The sequence below is a fragment of the Passer montanus genome, unplaced genomic scaffold, assembly GCF_014805655.1.
Source record: "Passer montanus isolate IOZ18808 unplaced genomic scaffold, ASM1480565v1 scaffold27, whole genome shotgun sequence".
In the NCBI taxonomy this organism is placed as follows: domain Eukaryota; kingdom Metazoa; phylum Chordata; class Aves; order Passeriformes; family Passeridae; genus Passer; species Passer montanus.
The window spans coordinates 2,641,233-2,662,066 of NW_024367372.1; the positions used below are offsets into that span (position 1 = coordinate 2,641,233).

Consider the following 20,834-nt stretch of genomic DNA (forward strand, 5'->3'; position numbering starts at 1 on the left):
ACATTGGAGAAGGACCTCCAAGAACATCAGGTCCAACCTTTGACCAAACACCACTGTGCCAACTAAACTGCAGCACTAAGTGTCACATCAAGTAGTTCCTTGAACATTTTTAGGGATGGTGAGATGTCATGTAGAGAGAAAATTAGGAAGGCAAAAGTTCAGCTAGAGCTCAATCTGGCCACTGCTGTTAAAGATGATAAAAATGTTGTTATAAATATACTGATAACAAGAGGGACAAGGAAAATCTCCATCATTTATGGGATGTGGAGGGGAACATTATCCCCAAATGAGGAAAAGGTCTTTGCCTCAGTCTTTAACAGTAAGACTGGTTATCCTCAGGGCAACCAGCCCCCTGAGCTGGCAGACAGGGACAGAGAGCAGCATAGGTCCCCCACAATCCAGGAGGAAATGGTCAGGCACCCACTGTGCCATTTAGGCACTCCCAAATCCATGGGGCTGGATGGGATCCACCCAAGGGTTCTGAGGGAACTGGCAGAAGAGCAAAACAATTGGTAATTATTACTAAGCATATATGACAATTATGCTTAGGTGTTTTATATACTATGTGGAAAATAAAGGACTTCAATGGATGTATTCTCATTAATTATAGATTTTTTCCCATCCCCACCAGAGAAAGGAAACTCACCAAGTGTTTATTTTTATTCTAAACTTTGAAATATTTTCAGTATTGGAAAAAAACCAAAAACCCAACCAAAACGTCCCAAAACCTAACCCTGAAAATCCATCTCATTAAGCATATCTGATTTTGGATGTGAAATATTTGGAAAAGATTTCTGCTGATTTCTCCTGTACTTTCATTTTATCATATAGCTAATGCTTGATTACAGAATATGCATTTATTTGGCAGCAAGAAGCTTGTGGTGGTCACAGCCTGGTTTACATACCAGATTCTGTGTGCAGTTGCTGAAATACACCACAAGAATTCTATTTTGAGGTCTGTACTCATGGTTGACTTAAAAGACCAAAGCCCTGTTGAATTGGCCATTATATTCTTTTCATCAACAATTTATTGTTATTAACAATTAATTTGGTCTTGCAACCACTGAAAAATCTTCAGGGTCATGAGCTTTATTTCAAACTCATAAATGGAACAAAACTGCACATTCCAGTTGAATTTCAGTCTTTGACCTGCTCTGATTCCTTTCTTCTTTCTTCTGAAATAATCACTGTAATGGAAGCAGAGCTGCTCTGGAGCAATAAATTATAAATGTTGTGCTTGAGGCTGCTGATTAGGATGTGATTGAATAGATAATTTACAGATGACTATTGAACAAAGAGCCTCTGGTGGCTTAAAATAACCCATTTCTTTGTAAACTCTTGAAAGCAGGGGAAAGATAATGCCAAAACCCCTCTCTTCTAAGGCCAAGGTAAGCACACAGAGTAATAAAAACTCTGGCTGTGGCAATGAGCTGCTCCCTCTGGGTGAAATGAGGGAAGCTGAAAGACCCAGATGGAGAAATGGACACATGCTGCAGTATCTGAAGTGAGCAGCCAGTGGGACATCAACAGAAAGGTTCCCTAGGTAACACCCAGAGAACCTGTTTGTTCTCCACTCCTGCATCTCCAAATGATGTTCCTATTGATCAAACAGTGAGGTGGTGAGGAGGAGGATGGCTGTGCACTGCTAGCCTGGGCTGCAGGCTCTTCTGGAGACACAGAGCTGGCAGAATGTTTTTAATACTCAGATTTTTGCAGCCTGGAGTCTAATCTGAGAGCAGCAGAGCTAGATTGAGGAGTAAAAATATGGTGCTTGGGTGATGTGCTCTGAGACTGGAAAAGAGGGGAAAAAAGGGGAGTTACCTGTAGATGTGCTAGAGACAGATCTGCAAATCAAACCTGGGTGACATAGTTCTCCAAGGGAATGCTGGGGGTATCCCTGCTTCTGCCAGCAGGAATGAGTTTTCTGTTGCAGCAGGGCCGTGCTACTCTGCAGTGTGCCCTGCACTGAACATGCCCATGTGTCTGCTCTCAACTCACCTCTGCTTCTGTTGACCAGTTCTCAATATGCTCATAGTGATGCCTTGGTTAAAGCAAACCAGTGATTTAATTCTTGGTTTCACTTCTAGTTTTCAGTATAACAAGGACTATACAAGTCCTATTAAGCACAGCAAAATAAGCTTTAGCCTGCACATTAGTTTAGCCACAGTGAGTTACCATATAAATGAACAGTTCTGAAATGTACCCAGCTCTTGCACTGGATTTATGTTTCAGCACATATCACACCACAGATTCAACAAACATAGATCATTTTAAATGGACAGCTATGTACAAAATTATTATACAGTGTTATTACAAAACTTGAGAAATAAAGCTCTGAATTTTGAAAACACAGTACTGCACAGTCCCAGTTTTAAAGCCAAAGTTACATGATTCCACACGTTCTGCAGCTTGGACACAGACTCTCAAGTACAAGTAGCTGACAATGGAAGTCAAACCCAGAGATTCACTACAGGATAAGCTGAAAATGTGTCCAACAGAACACTCTGGAAAACCTCTTCCTGTTGCTTTAGTAAGAGAAGCCAGGCCCCTGGTTCTCCCAAAGCTGATGGATGCACCAGCGGCTATGACAAGACTGCTTAAGACTACTGATGCACTTCAATTGCACATAAGCATCATGTAGGAACCAGACACTGTTTATATGGCCATATGCTTAGTAAAATACATACTTTAACTTGTTTTTCCCCTGTAACCAATCTCTCTTGCTTTAAGCAATTGAGAGTAAAAATACATTTGTCTAATCTGGGTCTTGGACCTGGTCCAATATAAGTCATCAGTGGGCAATGAGAAGAGGGACTTAACACACCTCCACCTGTGATGGTACAGCCACTGCTTAATTTATACCCTTAATTTAATTGAGGCACTACTGTTTTTAACACTTCTTCAAGGGCTAAACACTGCAGTCTGTTCTTGGGCCACACTCAGCTGTCATTTCAAGAGGAGTTTGGCCTAAGAGCAGGTTTTAAGACTTGGCTTCCAGGACAGTGGATGACAGGTCTGAGCCTTTCACCACCACTATGCACAGAACCACCCCCTGCCCCCACAGGTGCCCAGTGCAAGGCACAGGCTGAGGGGTCCAAAGTCTCTGGGGAGGCTCTTTAGGTCCTGGGGAGGGGAGTGAAAGTGCATGAGGAGAGGCTGTGCATCTTCATGGGGCAGAAATTTCCATGGTGGCATTTCAATGATGCAGAATCTGGAGTCTCAGAAGCCGGCAGCACTCCAGGGACACATGAGAGCTTCTCTCATACCTTCTGCCTTGCCATGACACCTGCAGAAAGAGAGGAAAATGCAAATTATTTGCAACTATGAACAAAAGTGGTGGTTTTGCATGCATGTGTATCTAATGGTTGAGGTGCTGCTTGGGAAATCAGTTTCATCTGTTTCTCAGATAACCTAAAAACAGGTGGTTTGATGTACTTAATAAAAACTTCATGTTTCCAGAACCAATCTTGATGCTCCAGAGTTTGGGCAACTGTGCTTTTAAGTTTAGTCCAATAACATATATCCTTCTAGGTATTAAATTGCTGAGGTAAATAAATCTAGAGAATTTAGCAGGACTGTCAGAAGGATGGAGCAGCACACTGTAGCCTGTCTCACTCCATAACTGAATCAAATACCATTTCTGAAGGCAGACATGAAGGCAAAGGGCTAGCAGGAAGACGAGCATTAGATTGATAACATTCTCACAGTCTATTTAAAAACTGCCACAGACAATACTGGGTCTGCAGAAGGGAAGGTGAATCATCTGTCCCTCAAGAATTAAAGGAAAACCTGGACTCCAAATCCCTTCTGTGTCTTTGCAGGGGAAAGCTGATGTGCCACTGTGCAGGTTATAGCTGCCCTTCTGCCTTTTCCCTCCCTCCTTGCCAAGCTGTGGTCTCTGAGCTGGTCTGTGCTCCTGGTTTGGTTTTCCTTTTGTTTTCTAGGGAATAAATCAAGTAGATTTGTGAGAAAGGAAATTGCTAAAGCCCAGTTTCTCATGAACTTGTGCTTTCAAGGCTTTTCTTCCCCCAACCATTCCAAGTGACATACAGAGGGGAGGAAAAGGGGAGCTGCACAAACAGGCGTGAGTATTTGTCTGCAGCAATTCTCTAGGGTTTAAGGCAGGCACACTCAAAGAGCAGCTCCCTTGAGTTCAGGTATTTGTACAGTCTCTCCTCTCTTTTACTGTCATCTTTATAAAATGATTCTTTAAGCTGTTTCTGGACATGGTTGGAAATGAGTTGAGATGTTACCAGGGTGCACACCAACAGTGTGACCACCAGTGCCTTGATTCCAGAGGAAAAACAGCTAAACCATTTCTTTCAAGAACATGAAGATAATGTGGAATACCACTCTTTAGATGTAAAAGCTGACATTTAAAGACATTATTACAGAAATTGCTGCATAACAAGATGTGGTCAAGGTGAGGCCAGAACTCAGTAGCTGATTACAGTCTTTTACTGCTCTGAATATTACCACAGAGTTCCTGCCCTCTGCTGCTGTTAGGGAAGCTCTAAAAACTCGTAAGTGGTTGGAGTCTTGATCTCTGCAGCTAGATCTGCACAAGAAGGAAGAAGATTTCTGCGGCTTCACTGAGACAAATTAACTTCTATATCAGCAAATCCACCAGAGAAAGAAATATCCTGTACCAAAAGAGAACTAGTGGGGACCTGAACATACCATATATGCTTGGGACAAAACATAAAATAAAACAAAAATCAGGTGGAAGATCCTAGGAAAAAATATTGATTGCTAACACTCTAGGCTTGCTGAATCTGTCTTATCAAGAAGTTCTGTCTTATCTGTGTCATCAAGACAGGAGCTGTATTTGGGAGAGGAAACTGTCTGGCAGGAGACTAAGACAAGCAAATGGGTTTTTGCTTCTGCTGCCCTTGCTGCATGACATACAGAAGAAGAGGAAAAAGAGAAGTGCAGGTTTCGAGGTGCTGCCCTCCTGGCATCAAAGCCCAGGTGGGCTCTGCTGGTGCAATGCCAGGCACTGAATTCCAAGGATGCAGTGAAACTCCTGCCTGACTTCATAAAGGTACTGTATGTCCTTGCATTTGTCTGTGCTGCATTCCTATGTCTTCCTAGGAAAAACCAAAACTGTGTTTCATATATTTTTTTTCAAATATGACTTTTTTTTAAGCCTGTATGCTTAAAAAAAATTTAGAGTTAAGCTTAACTCATGGTTAGCTGCCCTTCCAATGCAGCATGTCCACTGGTCCTGGTGCTTCTCACCTATGCTCCATTGCTACTATTTTCTGTTCCTGCAGGAAATCTTCCTTAGATTTTTAAACCAACAGAGCTACTTCCACTTCATGTACTCCTATGGTACTGCAAGAAAAGGGCCAAAAGGAGGGCAGGAGTAGTGAGGACTGGAACTACCCAAAGTATATTCCATTTTCTCTTGCTAGCAGTGATGCTCCAGGTGCAGGAACAAAATCAGTCCTGTGGGGAAATCCTGCACAGATTCCTCCTGTCTCTGCGCAGGAGCAGGGCTCCCAGCTGGGCTCCCAGCCCCAGGGAACTGGGGATGCTGGACAATAAATACATTCCTTTCAGGAAGCAAGACAAAGAGATTTGATGATATTGATTTAGTTCATAAGAGATGCTCATCAGCATGGAAAGGACAACGCGTAACTATGCAATTTCAGTACAGTGGGTGTTTCAGTTGTTTATTTTTCTTGCTTTTCTTTCCACTTGCTGTAAAAACAGGGGAAGTTTTGCAAATGAAAGTCTTATCCTCGAACTCCTTTTGAGGGGCAACCATATGTTGCCAGGATCAGTGAAGGATGCAGGGATGCACCTCTGGAGTTGAATTTAGCTTTGAGTGGGAGCTGGTATCTTGTCCCAGCTAGTATTTGCCCCTGGGTCCAGTGTTTTATTCCCCTTTCCAGACACCCATATTTAAACAGTGCTACAGAAAGTGGTTACCCACAAGCAAACCAAATGTTCTTTGCTGGAGGTATGTACTGAAATTGCATTTTTACAGTTTTTGAGAAAATAATGTGATCAAAGCAAGGACTTTGTTCATCACATGAAGTCTGATTGTTTGGTTAGAATAATGGCTTTTAATTATCTGCAGGCAGAAGCAGTTTGGCTGCTGCTGACACAGAGGACAAACATGTGGGCTGTGACCCTGTGTCGAATGGAGATCAGCACTGACTCCACTCAACACAAGATCAACACCCTGGAGAGTAAAAATCAGAGTAACAAATTTATTTCACATGTGTTTGTGATTAGACACAAAGACAGAAAGCTTAGGTGATATGCTGAATACTGATTAGGTCTGTGAAGTCCCAGTGCTGTGGTTAGTTCACAAAAAAAAAAATCTTTGTGACTTTACATACCTCATTGTGCCACACAATCTTTTTTTGTTTTATTATCTCCAGTATCAGTCTCAACCTCTGCTTTTGAACAAAAGAGAGACACTAAATATATCTGATCATGGCAAGGCCAGGGTAACAACAGGGAACCGTTTATGATGAAAATACTGTCTAGTAGCAGAGAGCTCCCTAAGAACACAGAATCTTTGAATGGTTTGGGTTGGAAGGGACTTTAAAGATCATCTAGTTCCAACCCTCTTGATGTCATCCCTGGATGCCCAGGGAACCCTGTGGCTTTTCCAGGCTGGGGTTGGTTCTTAAACCAGAAGTCCTCATTTCAGGTGTCAGGAAAACCAGGGCTGGGAGCACAGGATGCTCGCATTGCTGCAGTTTCTGCTCCTCAGGAGAAGCAAGTTCAGGAATCAACATTACAGGAAATCACTTCTCATTTGTGGCTTGTTTTTAACTAGGGGAAAGTGGCATGTTTAGAAATGCAAATTACTACAACCCTGGGGCGTGCTGCATTAAAAGGGTAAATCCCTTTGTGGTAGCTGCTCAACCTATGCTGTCTTTCTCAGCAATGGGTATTCAAACCCTCCTTTCCTTTCTCCTTGAAAGGGAAAAATCAAGCATTGGTAAAAACAGACTTACCCATTTGCCTGCCCATTTGTTTGACCTCAAGATCTTGCAGGAAACAGGCTTTGGAAACTATATTTTAAGTTCTAAAGGGTTACAGACCCATCTGTCTTCCCACGAGGCATCTCCAATTTGGGATTAAGGTACCCACCCAGGGGTGGTAGGGTCTAAAGGACTTGGATACTCTTCCCAGGTTTGGGACTGGCTGAGGACTTTTGGTAAGAAGAGGGGGGCCAGTGTGGCTCCAGGAGCTGAGCTCCCTCCCAGCCCCAGCAGGGCAGCCCAGCTGCAGGATGGATCCTGGGTGGAAGCATCAGCAAGATGCTCTTTTTCAGTGACTGACCTTTTCCCCTCCCTCTGCAGCGATGGTTTGAGGCCCTGATGTTTAGAAGCCACCTAAAGTACCCCTGGGGCAGGTTGTCAGGCAAAGTGCTGTTGCAATGAGGGGAAAAACCAAACAACCCCAAGGCACCATTGATGTTGTTGCTTTTATGTGTTTATAAGTAGTTCAGAGGGGGTGATTGCTGATTAAGTACCAAGTATTAACTGCTCTTAATCACTGCTCTGGAGCCTAATGGAGCTCTTGTTTGCACATAACCATGCCTTGTAGCTGTCTTTAGCATACTTGACAGATGTGCTTATTGCCATTTTTACTGCATATGTGTAATGGGCTTTTGAATTATTGATTCATCATTACTCCGTTATAAACTACTTACATGTGTCACCAGAATGAACTATGCTTGTGTTTTTCTTTTTAAAGCGCTTTCAGGTTTGAAAAATATAATAGCTGCATGAAACAGTGTGACTCTAGGGGCAGAGGGCATGGAGCCTTGAAGTGGAAAGAAACAGGTGTATACAAATATAACAGGAAGGGTCCCACATTTAAGTCAGTCCCCGAGAGCTATTTACAAAATAGGCTACCTGAGTAGCTTTTGCTGTGCCTCTTCTTCTTCTTCCTTTTCCCTGATGGCCTCTGCTTTTCCCTGTCACTGTGAGTTTGCTCTGGGGGAAGTGTTGCTGAGCAAGAGGAGTCAGTGGCTGGCTCCTCTGAGAAGGCCTTGTCTTGAGATGTGTCCAACAGCGAGTCTGTACCGGGGTCTTCATTTTCCTTGGTCATTTCTTTTGACTCTGCCTGCTGGGCATCACTGCAGGGAGCAGGCTGAGCACCCTCTGAGCCATCAGCTGGGCACTCCTTGTCCTGGCCTCCTGGCATGGACCCATTAGTCCAGCTGAGCTGGTCTCTCAGAGTAGAGGCTGAAGTGCTGCTCACAAAGCTTATCCTTGTGCCTATGTCAGCCACAGAGAAGGCAAGGGAGCCACTCTTTGAGCTGGGCTGGAGGATTTCCACGTCGTTTGACTGCTCCATCCCAGGGCCCAGCATGGTCTGACTGGCTCCATCAGCTTCCACCATGCTCTCTGAGGAGCTTTTGGTCTGTGACTCCAGTGGCAGACCTCCTCCAGCACTATTTTCAGAAGCTGAAGCATTTGTAACACCTCCACCTGTCTCCATCGGGGCAGTGGTTGAGGGAGGAGTGCTTTCTGAGGGATGATCATCCTTGTTTTGCTTGGTCTTGTCATCAGTCTGCTTCCCTGCTGCTTGTGGATCCTTCATGCTCTGTCCTTTAAACAGAAAACACAGCATCAGCCACAGCTGCAGTTTTACCAGGAATCAGCCAAGATGCAGCTACCCTGCAGAGGTTACAGCAGCTGCCTGTGGAGGGAGCACTGACCCTAAAGCAGCTTGCAGAGGCAGCACCAGTTTATCCTGCCTGTACCTCCCCTCCTTATACCCATGTGGTCACCCTGGCTGGAGTCCAGGCTCCAGCTCAGCTAAGCCCCTGATTTGTTTTCAGCAGGTGTTAATGTGTCTTTGCTACAAAATGGCTGATTTCCATGGATGCTCCAGGACTTGCAAGGAAGCCTGAAAGTCTACAGAAGAAGAGAGAACCTGTCCTGGACCAGGCTGGACTGTTGGCTTGGCTGTGTGAGGACTTCAAGGCTGCCCATCAGCCAGCCTTAACCTGACCTTGCAGAGCAGGTCTAGGAGAGCCATGGACAGACCAATGTCCTTGGATTTGCCTAACTGCAAATGAGACACGGAGGTCAAGAGACCAAAGAAAAGCTAAACCCATGCTTCCTCACAAGCACCTGAAGGACTTGGGTACTTCTGCAAATAGGGTTTCTTATCTTTTTTTAAAGGGTTTCTTCAGTCTCCCAAGTGCAGATTAAGGTGGGATGCAGCAGTCTCCAAGACAGAAACACACAGTGCTATTGAGACTTGAGAGCATGCAGGTGACTCGTGTGAAGACAAAGCCATGCCCCATCATCAGCACAATGCCATGGCTGACACGTGGGTCAAGCACCTCACAGGGTTTATCAACACAGATGCAGGGCCATGCTGCTCCAAATTCCTGCTAATTTTGGGACAGACCTGGCTAGCAACAACTCAAGGCTCTCTGCTCCTTTTCTCTTTGGCACTGGCTGCAAAACCTTTTTAAATAAAATGCCCCAGACACAAACACAAAGACTTCTCACTGGTGCATGGTTGGCTCAGAAGCAGATGGGAATGAATAGCTGCAGGTACAGTCAGGTGTGTGCCCTTACCAGGCTGGCTTTCCTCTGGGCTCTCTGCAGACAAGGGTTTAGGAACTGCCTCTGCCTCGTGTCTGTTCTTCGTCTTCCTGAGCGTGAACCCCTTCCTGATGTCGGCGAGCAGGGCGTCGATGACACACACCTCCTCCTGCTTCACCAGCCCCTTCTTGACTGGGGAGAGAGATGGGTGTTACAGCTGCCCCCGAGACAGGCCAGGAGCACACTGCATAGTGCCACTGCTGGAGGTGGCTCCTGCTGCCCCAGCACAAGCAGCCACCGGGCAGGAGCAAGGCACCTACAGCAGACCTGGGAGCAGCCAGGGCTCCATGATCCCAGAGCAGCCCATCCTGGTGAACACAAGGGATTTGCTCCCAAGTCTTGGTGCTACAGCCTGGCACCAGCTCTGCCTGGACATGTCCCTGGTTGTCCCATGACCGTGAAATATTCCGTTTGTTATCAATGTTGGTGGGAACCCTTTTTTTTTTGAGGAAAAATGATTTTGATTTTTCTTTCCTCTCAGCTTCTTCCAATTACATTTCTGGGACAACTGTGGTGAAGAGAGACTATTCAAGTGTATATGAGGACCTTGGATGGTGGGTAAGTCAAATGTTTCTTTTTAGATTTGGAATTCAAAAGTTATGTTTAGAAACTGGAAAAGTTAACTGAAATATTTAATTTGTGGTGATTTTCTTTCTTCTTTGCTGTTCAGTCAGCAAACCTAAAATTAACTTCTCTGCCCAGCTGCAACTGTGGAAAGTCAATTCTTAGCTATGGCTGTAAGACACCTAAAAGCCTTTAGTCAGCCAGCACCTAGAAACCTACAAAATAAATTACCACTACTGGTCCATTAAAGCAGGGCCAAAGAGCTCCTGTGGCTTCATCTCTATTTTCTGAAGCCATTTCAGATACTCACTGACTTTTCCATTTTCTCCCTTCTGTCTCTTCCCCTCTTCCTCTTCTAGCTGTTTTTTCCTCTTCTCTGCTTTGGCAGCTTGCTCCTTTCTGTCCTTGTTTTCCTGCAGGGAGGTAACAGTGGCATGAGAAGGTTGGGTAAATGTCTGCTAAAGAAGCTGATGAAGAGAAAGGAGATCTATAGATGAAGGAAGAGAAATCCTGGCTTTGTCCTGTGTAATAAATAAAATGGGCATTGGGAATAAGGGTTGTCTTACCAAAATGGTGAGAGGGGACTGCTGACTTGGCCAGGCCTCTGCCACGTCCCAGTCGGAGGTGGCAGTGGTGATGTGCCTCACACAGCTACCTGCAGTGTGCTCACCTGCCTGACCTCTAGCTGAGGTGAAAGTGGGAGATACTGAAGCCACAGCTTTTTCCAAACAGGTGACTTTTTCACTATGTATCCCCATTCTGAGCCTGTTTGCTCAGGTTGGAGCAAACAGTCAAGTTTTGTAAGCCCCTTTCTCTAAAACTTGTACACTTGGCCCAAAACCATCTTTGTGACTGACTCTAAAGCTAAAGTTGCAACAAAATCACAAATGCCTGGTGTTTGGGCCAGGCCCAGCAGCACCAGAACTGCATGAGGATGCAATGGAGGAGGGATCAGACACCACTTCACTGGGAAACCTGATGCCAAGTGCCAAAAGGAAGAAGCTGTAACCAGTTCCTCCCTGGACTGGGGTGCCCATCCCACCCCTGTTCCAGCCCTAGGGATGCTCAGCATCCTGTGTGCAGGTGCCAACCTTCAGAGCTCGGATGAAGAGATCTCTGAAGGTCTTCATGATGCTAAATATGTCCTCCAAGGACAACTTGCTTGGATCTTCACAGAGATAATTTGCAAGTTCCTCTCTCTTCTTTTCAATGGTTTCAAATTCTTCTTCCAGCTTTCTCGAGGCATCAATGCTGTCCTGAAACACATTAAAGGCACACAGTAAAACACCATCCAGAGAACAGTGAGTGAAGTGCACTCACAGAGAAAGGATCAGAGCTTAGAGCTCTGGGTCCTGGCTTTTAACTGCAGCAAAGCTTTTGGGAAGCAGGTGGGAAGAAATTAAGATTTGCAGATGATCTTTGCTCTTGGCAACTGTGCTGTACCAATTTACTGGGCAGTCCGGCTTGAGCAAGACATGCAAAGCTTAATCCCAAGCAAAGGGTTTCACTCTGGTAATCCACACAGAAGATGACCATTTTCTCTTACAGTGAGGAGTCACACAGAAGCATGGACAGAGCAGCTGGGGCACACACCCTAAGAAATGGCCTCACCAAAGGTATCTAGGTTTGGGGTGCAGTTGCCAAATGCACATTTGGGTTGTGTGGCATTGCAGCCTATTTCCAAATCTGAGAGCATGTCTTGTGGCAATATTTTCTCCCCTCTCATGAGGCTCCTCAGCTGCAGATGTACCATGCACCAACTCTCTATGAGTAATGGGGGAGATCTAAGGCAGCTCCATTACTGACCTGGATGGGTTTCTCATACTGTTGTTTCACATCCTCATTTGATGATAAGACTTTCTTCTGAAGCTCCAGCAACTTCTTTAAATTGGTACCAGACTCCGTGCGTATAATATCAAGATTAATTCTGAAATCACACAGAACCCTGCCATTAGCTGACACTCCAGCATCTTGAGCTGACCAAGGAGTGGACAAGTCTAAACTGGTGGTTTGGTCACCCCTTTGCTTCCCACCACTCTACTGAACTGAACCCTGTGCTCTGAACTCTCTATACAGTCCAAGGTCGGGGAAAACAGCTTCCTCCCACAGTGCTTATGGAGAGGCTGCCAGGACTACCTACAATTCTGTGTATTGGGTAGATGAATGCCAAAAAAAGCCCACCTGCTCAAAAGGCTGTTCTCCACCTGTGCGCAGCACTAGCTCACTTCCCCTGCCTGGAGGTACTTCAGAAATGTCTGGGTAGCTGACCTTCACCAGCTCCTACCACCACAAAAGCAGTGCACATTTCAGAAGGGTCTGGGAGGCAGTTTTAACTGACTGCTTTGCAAATTTCAGCCCTAAGTGTTGCCAGCTGTAGTAAAATTATTATATATTAAAGGGCTTTCAACATTCATCAGCCAAATCTTTCAGTTGTAACTATGTAAGATGCCATCTTGTTAATCTCTGTACCAGCTGTGTGTGTCCTAATTTCTGGTACATTGTTGATGTGCATGGGATTTATTTTTGTTTTTAATTCAAAGGAAGTGACACACTATTTTACCCTGCTGCTTTTGAAACATATTCAAGATCCTTTGGCAGCTCCAGTAGGTCCTTGTGGCTGTTTTCTACTTCCTGAAGAGGAAGAAAGAAAGAAGTGTTATTTGGTGTGTGGCAGGAGCTGAGGGGAAGCTGGGGGAAATACACATGGACAGAAGTGTCCAGGAAGGATGACTGTGCTGTGTTCTGCTACTGCCTCCCTGTCTGCAGTTTGCACATTCAGAGAGGAAAGGCGTTTCCCCTGGCTATCAAAACACAGAAGAGTGCTGAACCCTCAGAAATACTTGTAGCTCAAAGCAAAGCAGAGCTCTTCTTGAGCAAGGAGGGAGGCAGGACTATAGTTTGATGTAATCTGACACATCCTACAGTCCCAGAAGTGTACTAAAAGGCCTTGAATCTTGCATTCTTTACTTTCACAGCTGTCCTTGCTGAAGCCACTGCCAGCTGAAGCGGGGCTTGAACATGGGTAACTGAAACCAAGGGACATTGAAGAATGAAGGTGGCAGAGCAGAGCACAGAGAAAAAAGATAAAAACAGCATTGCAGGGAATAGGAAAGCCATGGGGGCTTGGAGCGAAGCATGAAAAACCTGAGCACAGCTTGGAGGAAAAGGCAAAGTCCATGGAAAGGCAGAAAAGCTGAATGGGTACAGATGAGCCAGGACAGCTTTGTGCACTGTGGTTTGCAGCTGCTGATGTGCAGATTGCACAAATATGAAGGAAGTTGCAGACACTGTGGGAAAAGATGCTGGAGGGAAGCAGATCAAGTCTTAAAATAAGGAGTAGTGCCCACAAGCAGCCTCCACCAGAGTCACCAAAGTGATTCAAATTCTCCTGACTTGTGACACTCTGGGGCTTGCCAGAGAGGATGTGAGTATGAGCATGTGGCATTAGCTAACAGCAGAGTAGGAGAAATGTTTCATCTGTGGTAAAACCCTCCCTCTTCCCTACTGTGCAGGACTTGGCAGTGGTACCTCTAGAATATGGTGGAGCAGTGTAATGCGGGTTTGGTTGGCTTTGGTTTCTGTTAGTTTGAGTAAAGTGCTGATTTTAAACCCATCGGCATCGCCTGTGTGACTTCCCTACAAGAGAGGAAAAAAAAGCAGATATAACTCCTGTGTCCATCCAAATTACAACCCCAAAGGAGATAATTCACAGTCTGTAATGGGGGGAGGAGAAGACAAAAAAAGTCCTTACATAGTTCAGAAAGTTTCCAACTTTGAGAATCAGTTGACAAAAGACTGGCAGGCGATGACTGGTCAGAAGATCTGAAAAACATAAGGGACTTTTAAGCAAAAGCCTCTGTTACACCAGAACATTTCCTAAACTGCATTGAAATTGGGATTCTGAATTCCACTAAATCAAATTTGGTATTTTGGCTTTTCAGCCCAATGCCCAACTGGCAGAGAAGCTGATTCCACGCAGATTCAGTTCCATGGGTTGTCAAAGTCTTTGCTGACTTATGTTTCTTTCTTTACATCTGGTCTCTCATTTCCTTATGGCAAATAACCTGCAGCTGGACCCTCCTCACTGACAGCATATTGCCTTTCTTCCAAGTTTGCACTATGATCACCTGCCAGCTGCTAAAAGCAGGCATGCTCACCCTGTTCCTGGTGTGTCATGGTAGAGGTGATTATTGACCAGGCATGAAGAGTACAGTCCCTGTCGACAGGGTGCTGCACTGCTGTGCTTTCTGAAGCACTGAGCTTTGAGGCAGGAACAGCTCCAAAAGAACAGCTGGGCTGCTGGGAAGTCACTTCGGGGGAAGCTTCAATTTATCCCAGCAAACAGCTGTAAAGCCAGCTGGAAAAACCCCCAGCAGGAGGTGGGGGAACTAACTCTATAGGACAGGTGACACCTGACAGTGCCAAAAAGAGCACACTGCTCTCAGAAGAGTGGGACCAAAGGTTTCTGCCACAGGAAGCCAAAATCTATTGCATAAACTTTCTGTGTACTCAGCATATTGGAGCATCAGCAATTTATAACCCAAAATAACAACTTTTTTCTTCTGGTTCCATTTCTAGGCAGAGAAATAATAAAGCATTGCTGCTTTTGGGGGAAGTTTTCTGGCAGTAGACAAAACTGCTGTATGAAGTTCTTAATTTGGGAAATAATGCTGGATGGATGAATTAGCTGCAGCAGGGCCAGCTCTGCTGTCTAAATTCAGCTCCTTTGAAAGGGCTGATGAACTTCCAGTACTTCACCATTCAAAGTGTTTCAGGGGAATACATCTGCTGCAGAAAAAAAGGGGTGAGGATGAGAAAATATAATCTTTGGTCCTGTTATGGACTTTGGCCATCAGTGGAGATACCTGAAGTTGCATCCCATTTGCAGCAAACCAGTGAATGGACCACACAGGAGTTCTTTGGGGTTTGGGTAGTAATACTGCAGAACTCCAGGGGAGTTTTGTGAGGGTTAAAATTTCCTGTCTTAAATCAGACCCAGAAATAAGCTGAGGTCATCTGTACCTTCACAGGCTCTGCGGATGGCTTCAGCTTTGGGCTGAATCATGTCGAGCACGACGGTGGTCTCTTCACAGATCAGCATACACTCAATGCGCAGCTGGTAGCTGAGGGTGGAGATGGATTCTCAGCATGAAGGCACTGGGATCTCAGCCAGCACAGCAGCCCCTTGCCCACATCACCAGCAAGCCCATGCCACCCCACACAGCTGTCCACCACATCCACACCAAACCACTGGTGAGGCCTGTGTGGGGGGTGAGGGGCTGCTGCTGGCCCCGGGGACCAGCAGGGATGTAGGTTCTGCTGGTGCATTGTGATCAGCAAAGAGAAGAGCTTCCCCTTCTTGGCACTGCCTTTCACTAAGTTATGGAGCCTCCTTGGGCACATGTGACCCTGAGTCTGGGCCAGCTTCAGCTGTGTCAGAGATAGAGGACGTGCTGGATCAGGAAGAGCCCTTCATCCAAGGGTAAGAGGGAAAGGGATAGCTCCAAGGTGGAAGGGGGAATCCCCCAGCTACATCCATCAGTAGTGGTCTGTGAGGCTCTTATAAAGAAACTTAAACTTCCCAGAGGTAAATCAAGAAACAGACTGGGCTGAAGTTTATGACTAACAACCTTACCTGGGAATCTGAAGGAGGAGAAGATAGAACTGATCTGCATTTGCTAGCTTTGATTTCTCCTCTTTGAAGGCCTTCAGGTTTTCTATCTAATGAGAAATAAAGAATCAAGACTGCAGGGCTGCTCTACGTGTTCAGCTCTGTGAACCAAGGGTAGTGTTTTCCTCCTGACCTCATGCTTTTCAGGCAGCAGCTTCAGCAACTGCTTCAGAACCTCAACATCAAACTTGGTCCGGTCCCCATTCTGGATCATGGCAGTCACCTCTTCATTGGAGCTGCAGGGAGGAGGAGCACAGCCAGCCATCAACCAAAGACCACTTTCCAATTATCATACACTGCCAAGAGATTTATCTGTGCAAGCACTCTGTGCTTTCCCTAGTAAAGAATCACAATAATCCAAAAGGAAAGGGATCTCCCCACAATAAACTCAGAATCAGGACCTGGATCCCTGCTATGACCCAAATCTTATTTCTAGTCCTGATCAAATTATTCAGGGACAGAGATGAATCCTGCAACTGAGATCCTGTGAGCATTTTTTTATCTTAAAAGACAACTGAACTCTTCATATGTCCATTGGCCCTGATTTGAGGAGGGATTTGACCTCCAGGTGTGTCTCACAGTCTGTGTCACCCTAAGAGTCTGTGCCACAACTTTATCTGTAAAATGGAGATGTGACTCCTTTGCCAACATATGGGGAAGTTGTATGTAAAAACATAATTAAACATCTAAACTCATTATTTTAAAGACAGTGTAGGACAAAATGGGGAATGTTCAGATGATTCAGTAGCATGGGCCACCAAAGCACATTGGCTAAAAGAGATTTCATGAGGACCTTCCAGATATTGCAAAACCTGCTCAAAGTTTTGTCAACTGTCACAAAAACTGGCCATATCTTACCATTTAAATTGCTTCAAAAATATGTTCAAATTGAGACTTTTCTTGGAGTCCAAAAATGTGATCTTCATTAAAGAAAAAGAAGATATCTCATATTAGATGAGCTGTCTGCAGGGATCTTTACTCGAAAAAACGAGGGGGTCTCCTCACCTCCTTCGGCTCTGCCTTCACTGGTGCTGCTGTCTTCTCCTTGGGGGCTGGCTGTGGGAAGCAGAACAGCTGCTCAATGCTGCTGTAGTTGGGCTCTATCGTTTCCTCACTGCTGCTGCTCACTGAAGCCCACATCGAGTGGCTCTCTGAAAGAAAGGAAAAGTGTTCAGACTGGCTGCAGGCACAGCTGAAAGCTCCTGGTGCCTGGGGCAAGGTGAGCTGAGAGCAGGGACACTCTCCAGAATGTGAATGAAATAAGAAGAGACATATTAGTCTCTTAATGTGACATATTTATCCATATTAGTCCTGGATAAATGGTCATTATTGAGGAGGGGCAAGTGCTACAGGTGGGATCCAAAGGGGCTGAAGGGTAATGGTAACCTGGTAGGGGGAGGCAGCACTGGGCACACAGAGGCTGTACAGCCCCATCCCTCCCTGTAAAACTGTGTTCTCCTCCATGGTGGATAAACTGGATCAGAATGACATTTTGTTTCTAGGTCCCTGGTTGATATTATTTTTGCTTCCTTGCATCCTAACAGAGGGACTGGACATAACTTGGGACATTTACTGACTCCATTTTTCATTTTATGCTGAAGTCTCCTTGTATAACACTGGCTACAAGACTGCTTGAATTAATTTCTTCTGCAATTTCTTATATCTTAAAAAAATCATGACCCTAACATGCCTGTAGAAGCCTCTACTGCAATAATCCCAATATTTTAGTGCTCTTGTGATTGAAGATATGCCTTATTTAGATTTCACCTCTGCTTATTTTCATGCAGTGGATGCCTTGCTTGTCTAGGACAAAGCTGACACAGCTTGTCCAAGCTTCTTCTCACATTTCATGCTCCACTTTGAATCCACTAGTAGAGGGAAATGTAACCCAAAAATCAAGAGATATGTGATGTGATCCTCACATGCACTCTTACTCATGACTTTAATATACCCAGATACAAGCACAGATAAGCTGGGTAATAAAAGTTTGGGGAAGTCAGAGCAGAGCCTGATCTAAGGCATGTCATAATGAATTAGGAAAATATTCCCATCCCTTTCTCTTCTTTTAAGTTCAAAGTATTTTATTTATAAACAAACTATTCCAAAGTACTAATTCAGTTGGAATAGTTACTATTGCATTAGTAGTCTCATGTTGCTTTTATATCAGCTCTGTAGGTCAAAAGTAAAGGAAATCAGGAAGTTCTGTATCTAAACAGAGTCAATCACATCTGCCAAACTTTAAGATAGTCCTCATAATGAATTAGGAATTCCCATCCCTTTCTCTTAAGTTCAAAGTATTTTAGTTATAAACAAACTATTCCAAAGTATAATTCAGTTGGAATAGTTACTATTGCATTAGTAGTTTCATGTTACTTTTATATCAGCTCTGTAGGTCAAAAGTAAAGGAAATCAGGAAGTTCTGTATCTAAACAGATCAATCACATCTGCCAAACTTTAAGATAGTATTTCTTCCCCTGGGGAGCAAAAGCAGCAGTGTAAAGCACCTCGTAAAGCAGCAGTGACTTCATGCCAGAAGCACCCACCTCTCACCACGTTGGAGGGCAGCTTCTGCCAGTTCAGCTTCTTCATTCTCAGCGTTGGTGTCTTCACTGCCTTGCGGGGAGGCCTGCCCAAGCCCAGGGGGCAGCTGTACTGGGAGGCCACCACGGCTTCTATGTGATCTCCTGTCATGCCAGGAAGAAGGGGTGGAGGGGGAGGAATGCCACCCATGCCAGGTAATGGAGGTGGAGGGGGAGGGATACCAACCATGCCAGGTAAGGGAGGTGGAGGGGGAGGGATACCACCCATGCCAGGCAGTGGGGGTGGAGGAGGAGGGATACCAACCATGCCAGGGAGTGGGGGTGGAGGAGGAGGAATGCCCCCCATGCCAGGTAATGGGGGTGGAGGGGGTGGGATACCACCCATGCCAGGCAATGGTGGAGGAGGAGGAGGAGGAGGAGGGGGAATACCTCCCATGCCAGGCAGTGGGGGTGGAGGGGGAGGGATGCCAGGGAGTGGAGGGGCTGGAGTTGTGTTTGTCATGGGGGATGTGGGGGTCACAGCTGCTGTGCCAGAGGGTGGAGGTGGTGGGGCTGGAGGTGCCGGGTTGGGAGCAGTGTTGGAGGGAGGGTTAGATTTCTCTGGCAGAGCACAGCAGGCTGTGAACTGGCAGGATGAGATCTTCTTTTCGTTGTCCAGTGGCCCTGAGGATGTTGCTGGTGCCCTGGTGGGGTTTGATGATCCCACTGGACACCGAGCTGCACGTGCACATGGCTCTGGCTCAGCCTGGACACCTCCAGCTGCGCTCCCAGGCAGGCGGTTTTCAGCTCGCTTTTGCTTGTTTGGATGTTTTTTGATAGACAGCAGCCTCTCAATGACTTCTTCAACTGTGTTCCCTTGGACTAGAGAAATGAGTCAGGGTCAGGGAAGGGAATGAGGCCCACAGGCTGGTTCATGCTGTTCAACCCTCACCAAGCAGTAGATCTGGAGCCGTGGAGAGTCCATTTCCTGATGTCACTTTACACAACTACACTTTTGGCTTCTAGGCAACTTCCTTCCCATGTGCCCAGCCCACAAACACTTCATAGCACGCCTGCCAGCAAGACAGGCCAGCACCAGTGGCAGGATGCCAGTGAGGACAGATTCCCACTGACTCCCATGAGCCAAAGCTCAGGGATTAACCATTAAAACAATACCAGGAATCCCAAGCCCAGTGCTAAATGTGGCCACCCACAGGGATGAAGCTTATACAGAAGGTATAGCTTTGTCCCAACTTCTGTTCAGCTCTTACCAAGTCCCACAGGTTATTTCCTGCACATTGGGGAAAGACTTTTATGGGACAAGGTAAAACAAGAGGAGTGTGCAAGGCTGGATGGATGTGTCATTCTTACTGTCATTGGCGAGCAAAAGGGCTCTGTTCACTACGGCATCCAAGGACTCCCAGAGCAGGAGGCTGGAGTGATGAGAGGGTTCCAAGTGCAGCAGGCTCTGCAGGATGGACAGCAGCTGGACAGAGACTGGAGAGCGGCTCACCTGCAGGACAGAGCAGCTTCTGTCACAGCAGGGCTGGCTCCCAGCAAAGTGGATTAACTTTGCCATTGTGTGAGGGGCAACTTACTTTGTTGAAGAGAGATGAAAAGACCTCATGATGATCATTCATATTTATGCCATCACATATCCTTAATAACTCCTCATCATCCTCTATTTTGAACTCCTCAAATGTGTCACACTGGATAAGCAGATCCTCCTCCTCGATGTCTCTGCAATATAACAGCATTCGTTTTCAGTGGAGAGCCCTTCACTAATTTTCAGATGACTGTTTTTGATAAATGGCTTTTATCTCTTTGCCTCTCAGACTCAGCCAGTTGGTGCTGAAAGTACCCAACTCTGCCTGATTTACAAAGGAGGAGATGCCATCAGTGCATCCCTTCTTGAACAGAATGTACCTCTTCCCACACTCAACACATAGAAAGGAATGGGACTTCCCATGGCATAACCTGGCCCAGCACAGGCTTGCTATGGAATTCTCCTTGGAGCTGTAACAACAGAGAGGCATTCCGACCTTTTTGAAACCAGGCCACCACTTTCTTTTTTTTTAAAGTCAAGACTAATTGAAAATATTCCAATTTTGGAATATTTTCAGTTTGTCTTGACTTTAATTTGGAAATGATATATAACATAATTTCAAATAATTCCAAATATACATGATACATATTTGATATATATATACGATAAATATAAATATATATCTAAATATATATATGTATAATATATAATATCATGTCAAATAATTCCAAATTTGGAATATGATGTTTCTATTTGAAAAACCTCCTTCTCTGATACTCAAAACTGGATTTAAAAAAACTGACTTTTTCAGCACTCTCAAGACTACTCAGTGTTAGAATTTTACAGTTGCTGCTCCAATAAAAGATTTCCTCTTCCCTAATTTTTTATGGTGTTGGATGGAGCAATTTCAGTTACATGGATAACTGCAACTCAAATAA

At 45.3% G+C, this 20,834-nt stretch overlaps 1 protein-coding gene across 8 annotated transcripts in view; it reads right to left on the reverse strand.

The window, feature by feature from the left end:
* Positions 1–640: 640 nt before the first annotated feature.
* INF2 (inverted formin 2) overlaps positions 641–20,834 on the reverse strand; it is a 42,878-nt gene continuing 22,684 nt past the window's right edge. For 5 of the 8 annotated variants that reach the window (XM_039712730.1, XM_039712729.1, XM_039712728.1 and 2 more), the window contains 18 exons: positions 19,949–20,090; positions 19,722–19,863; positions 18,375–19,232; positions 16,837–16,982; positions 16,690–16,751; positions 15,965–16,067; positions 15,796–15,881; positions 15,183–15,283; positions 13,912–13,982; positions 13,689–13,796; positions 12,721–12,791; positions 11,967–12,087; positions 11,252–11,416; positions 10,471–10,573; positions 9,570–9,728; positions 7,887–8,585; positions 6,354–6,413; positions 641–3,286 (listed from right to left, as the gene is read on the reverse strand). In XM_039712730.1, coding sequence (XP_039568664.1) covers positions 6,355–6,413; positions 7,887–8,585; positions 9,570–9,728; positions 10,471–10,573; positions 11,252–11,416; positions 11,967–12,087; positions 12,721–12,791; positions 13,689–13,796; positions 13,912–13,982; positions 15,183–15,283; positions 15,796–15,881; positions 15,965–16,067; positions 16,690–16,751; positions 16,837–16,982; positions 18,375–19,232; positions 19,722–19,863; positions 19,949–20,090 — 3,196 coding nt within the window. In that variant the 3' untranslated portion in view covers positions 641–3,286; position 6,354. The remainder of the gene's footprint in view (positions 3,287–6,353; positions 6,414–7,886; positions 8,586–9,569; positions 9,729–10,470; positions 10,574–11,251; positions 11,417–11,966; positions 12,088–12,720; positions 12,792–13,688; positions 13,797–13,911; positions 13,983–15,182; positions 15,284–15,795; positions 15,882–15,964; positions 16,068–16,689; positions 16,752–16,836; positions 16,983–18,374; positions 19,233–19,721; positions 19,864–19,948; positions 20,091–20,834) is intronic. The other 3 variants (XM_039712726.1, XM_039712733.1, XM_039712734.1) reach the window with 3 other exon arrangements.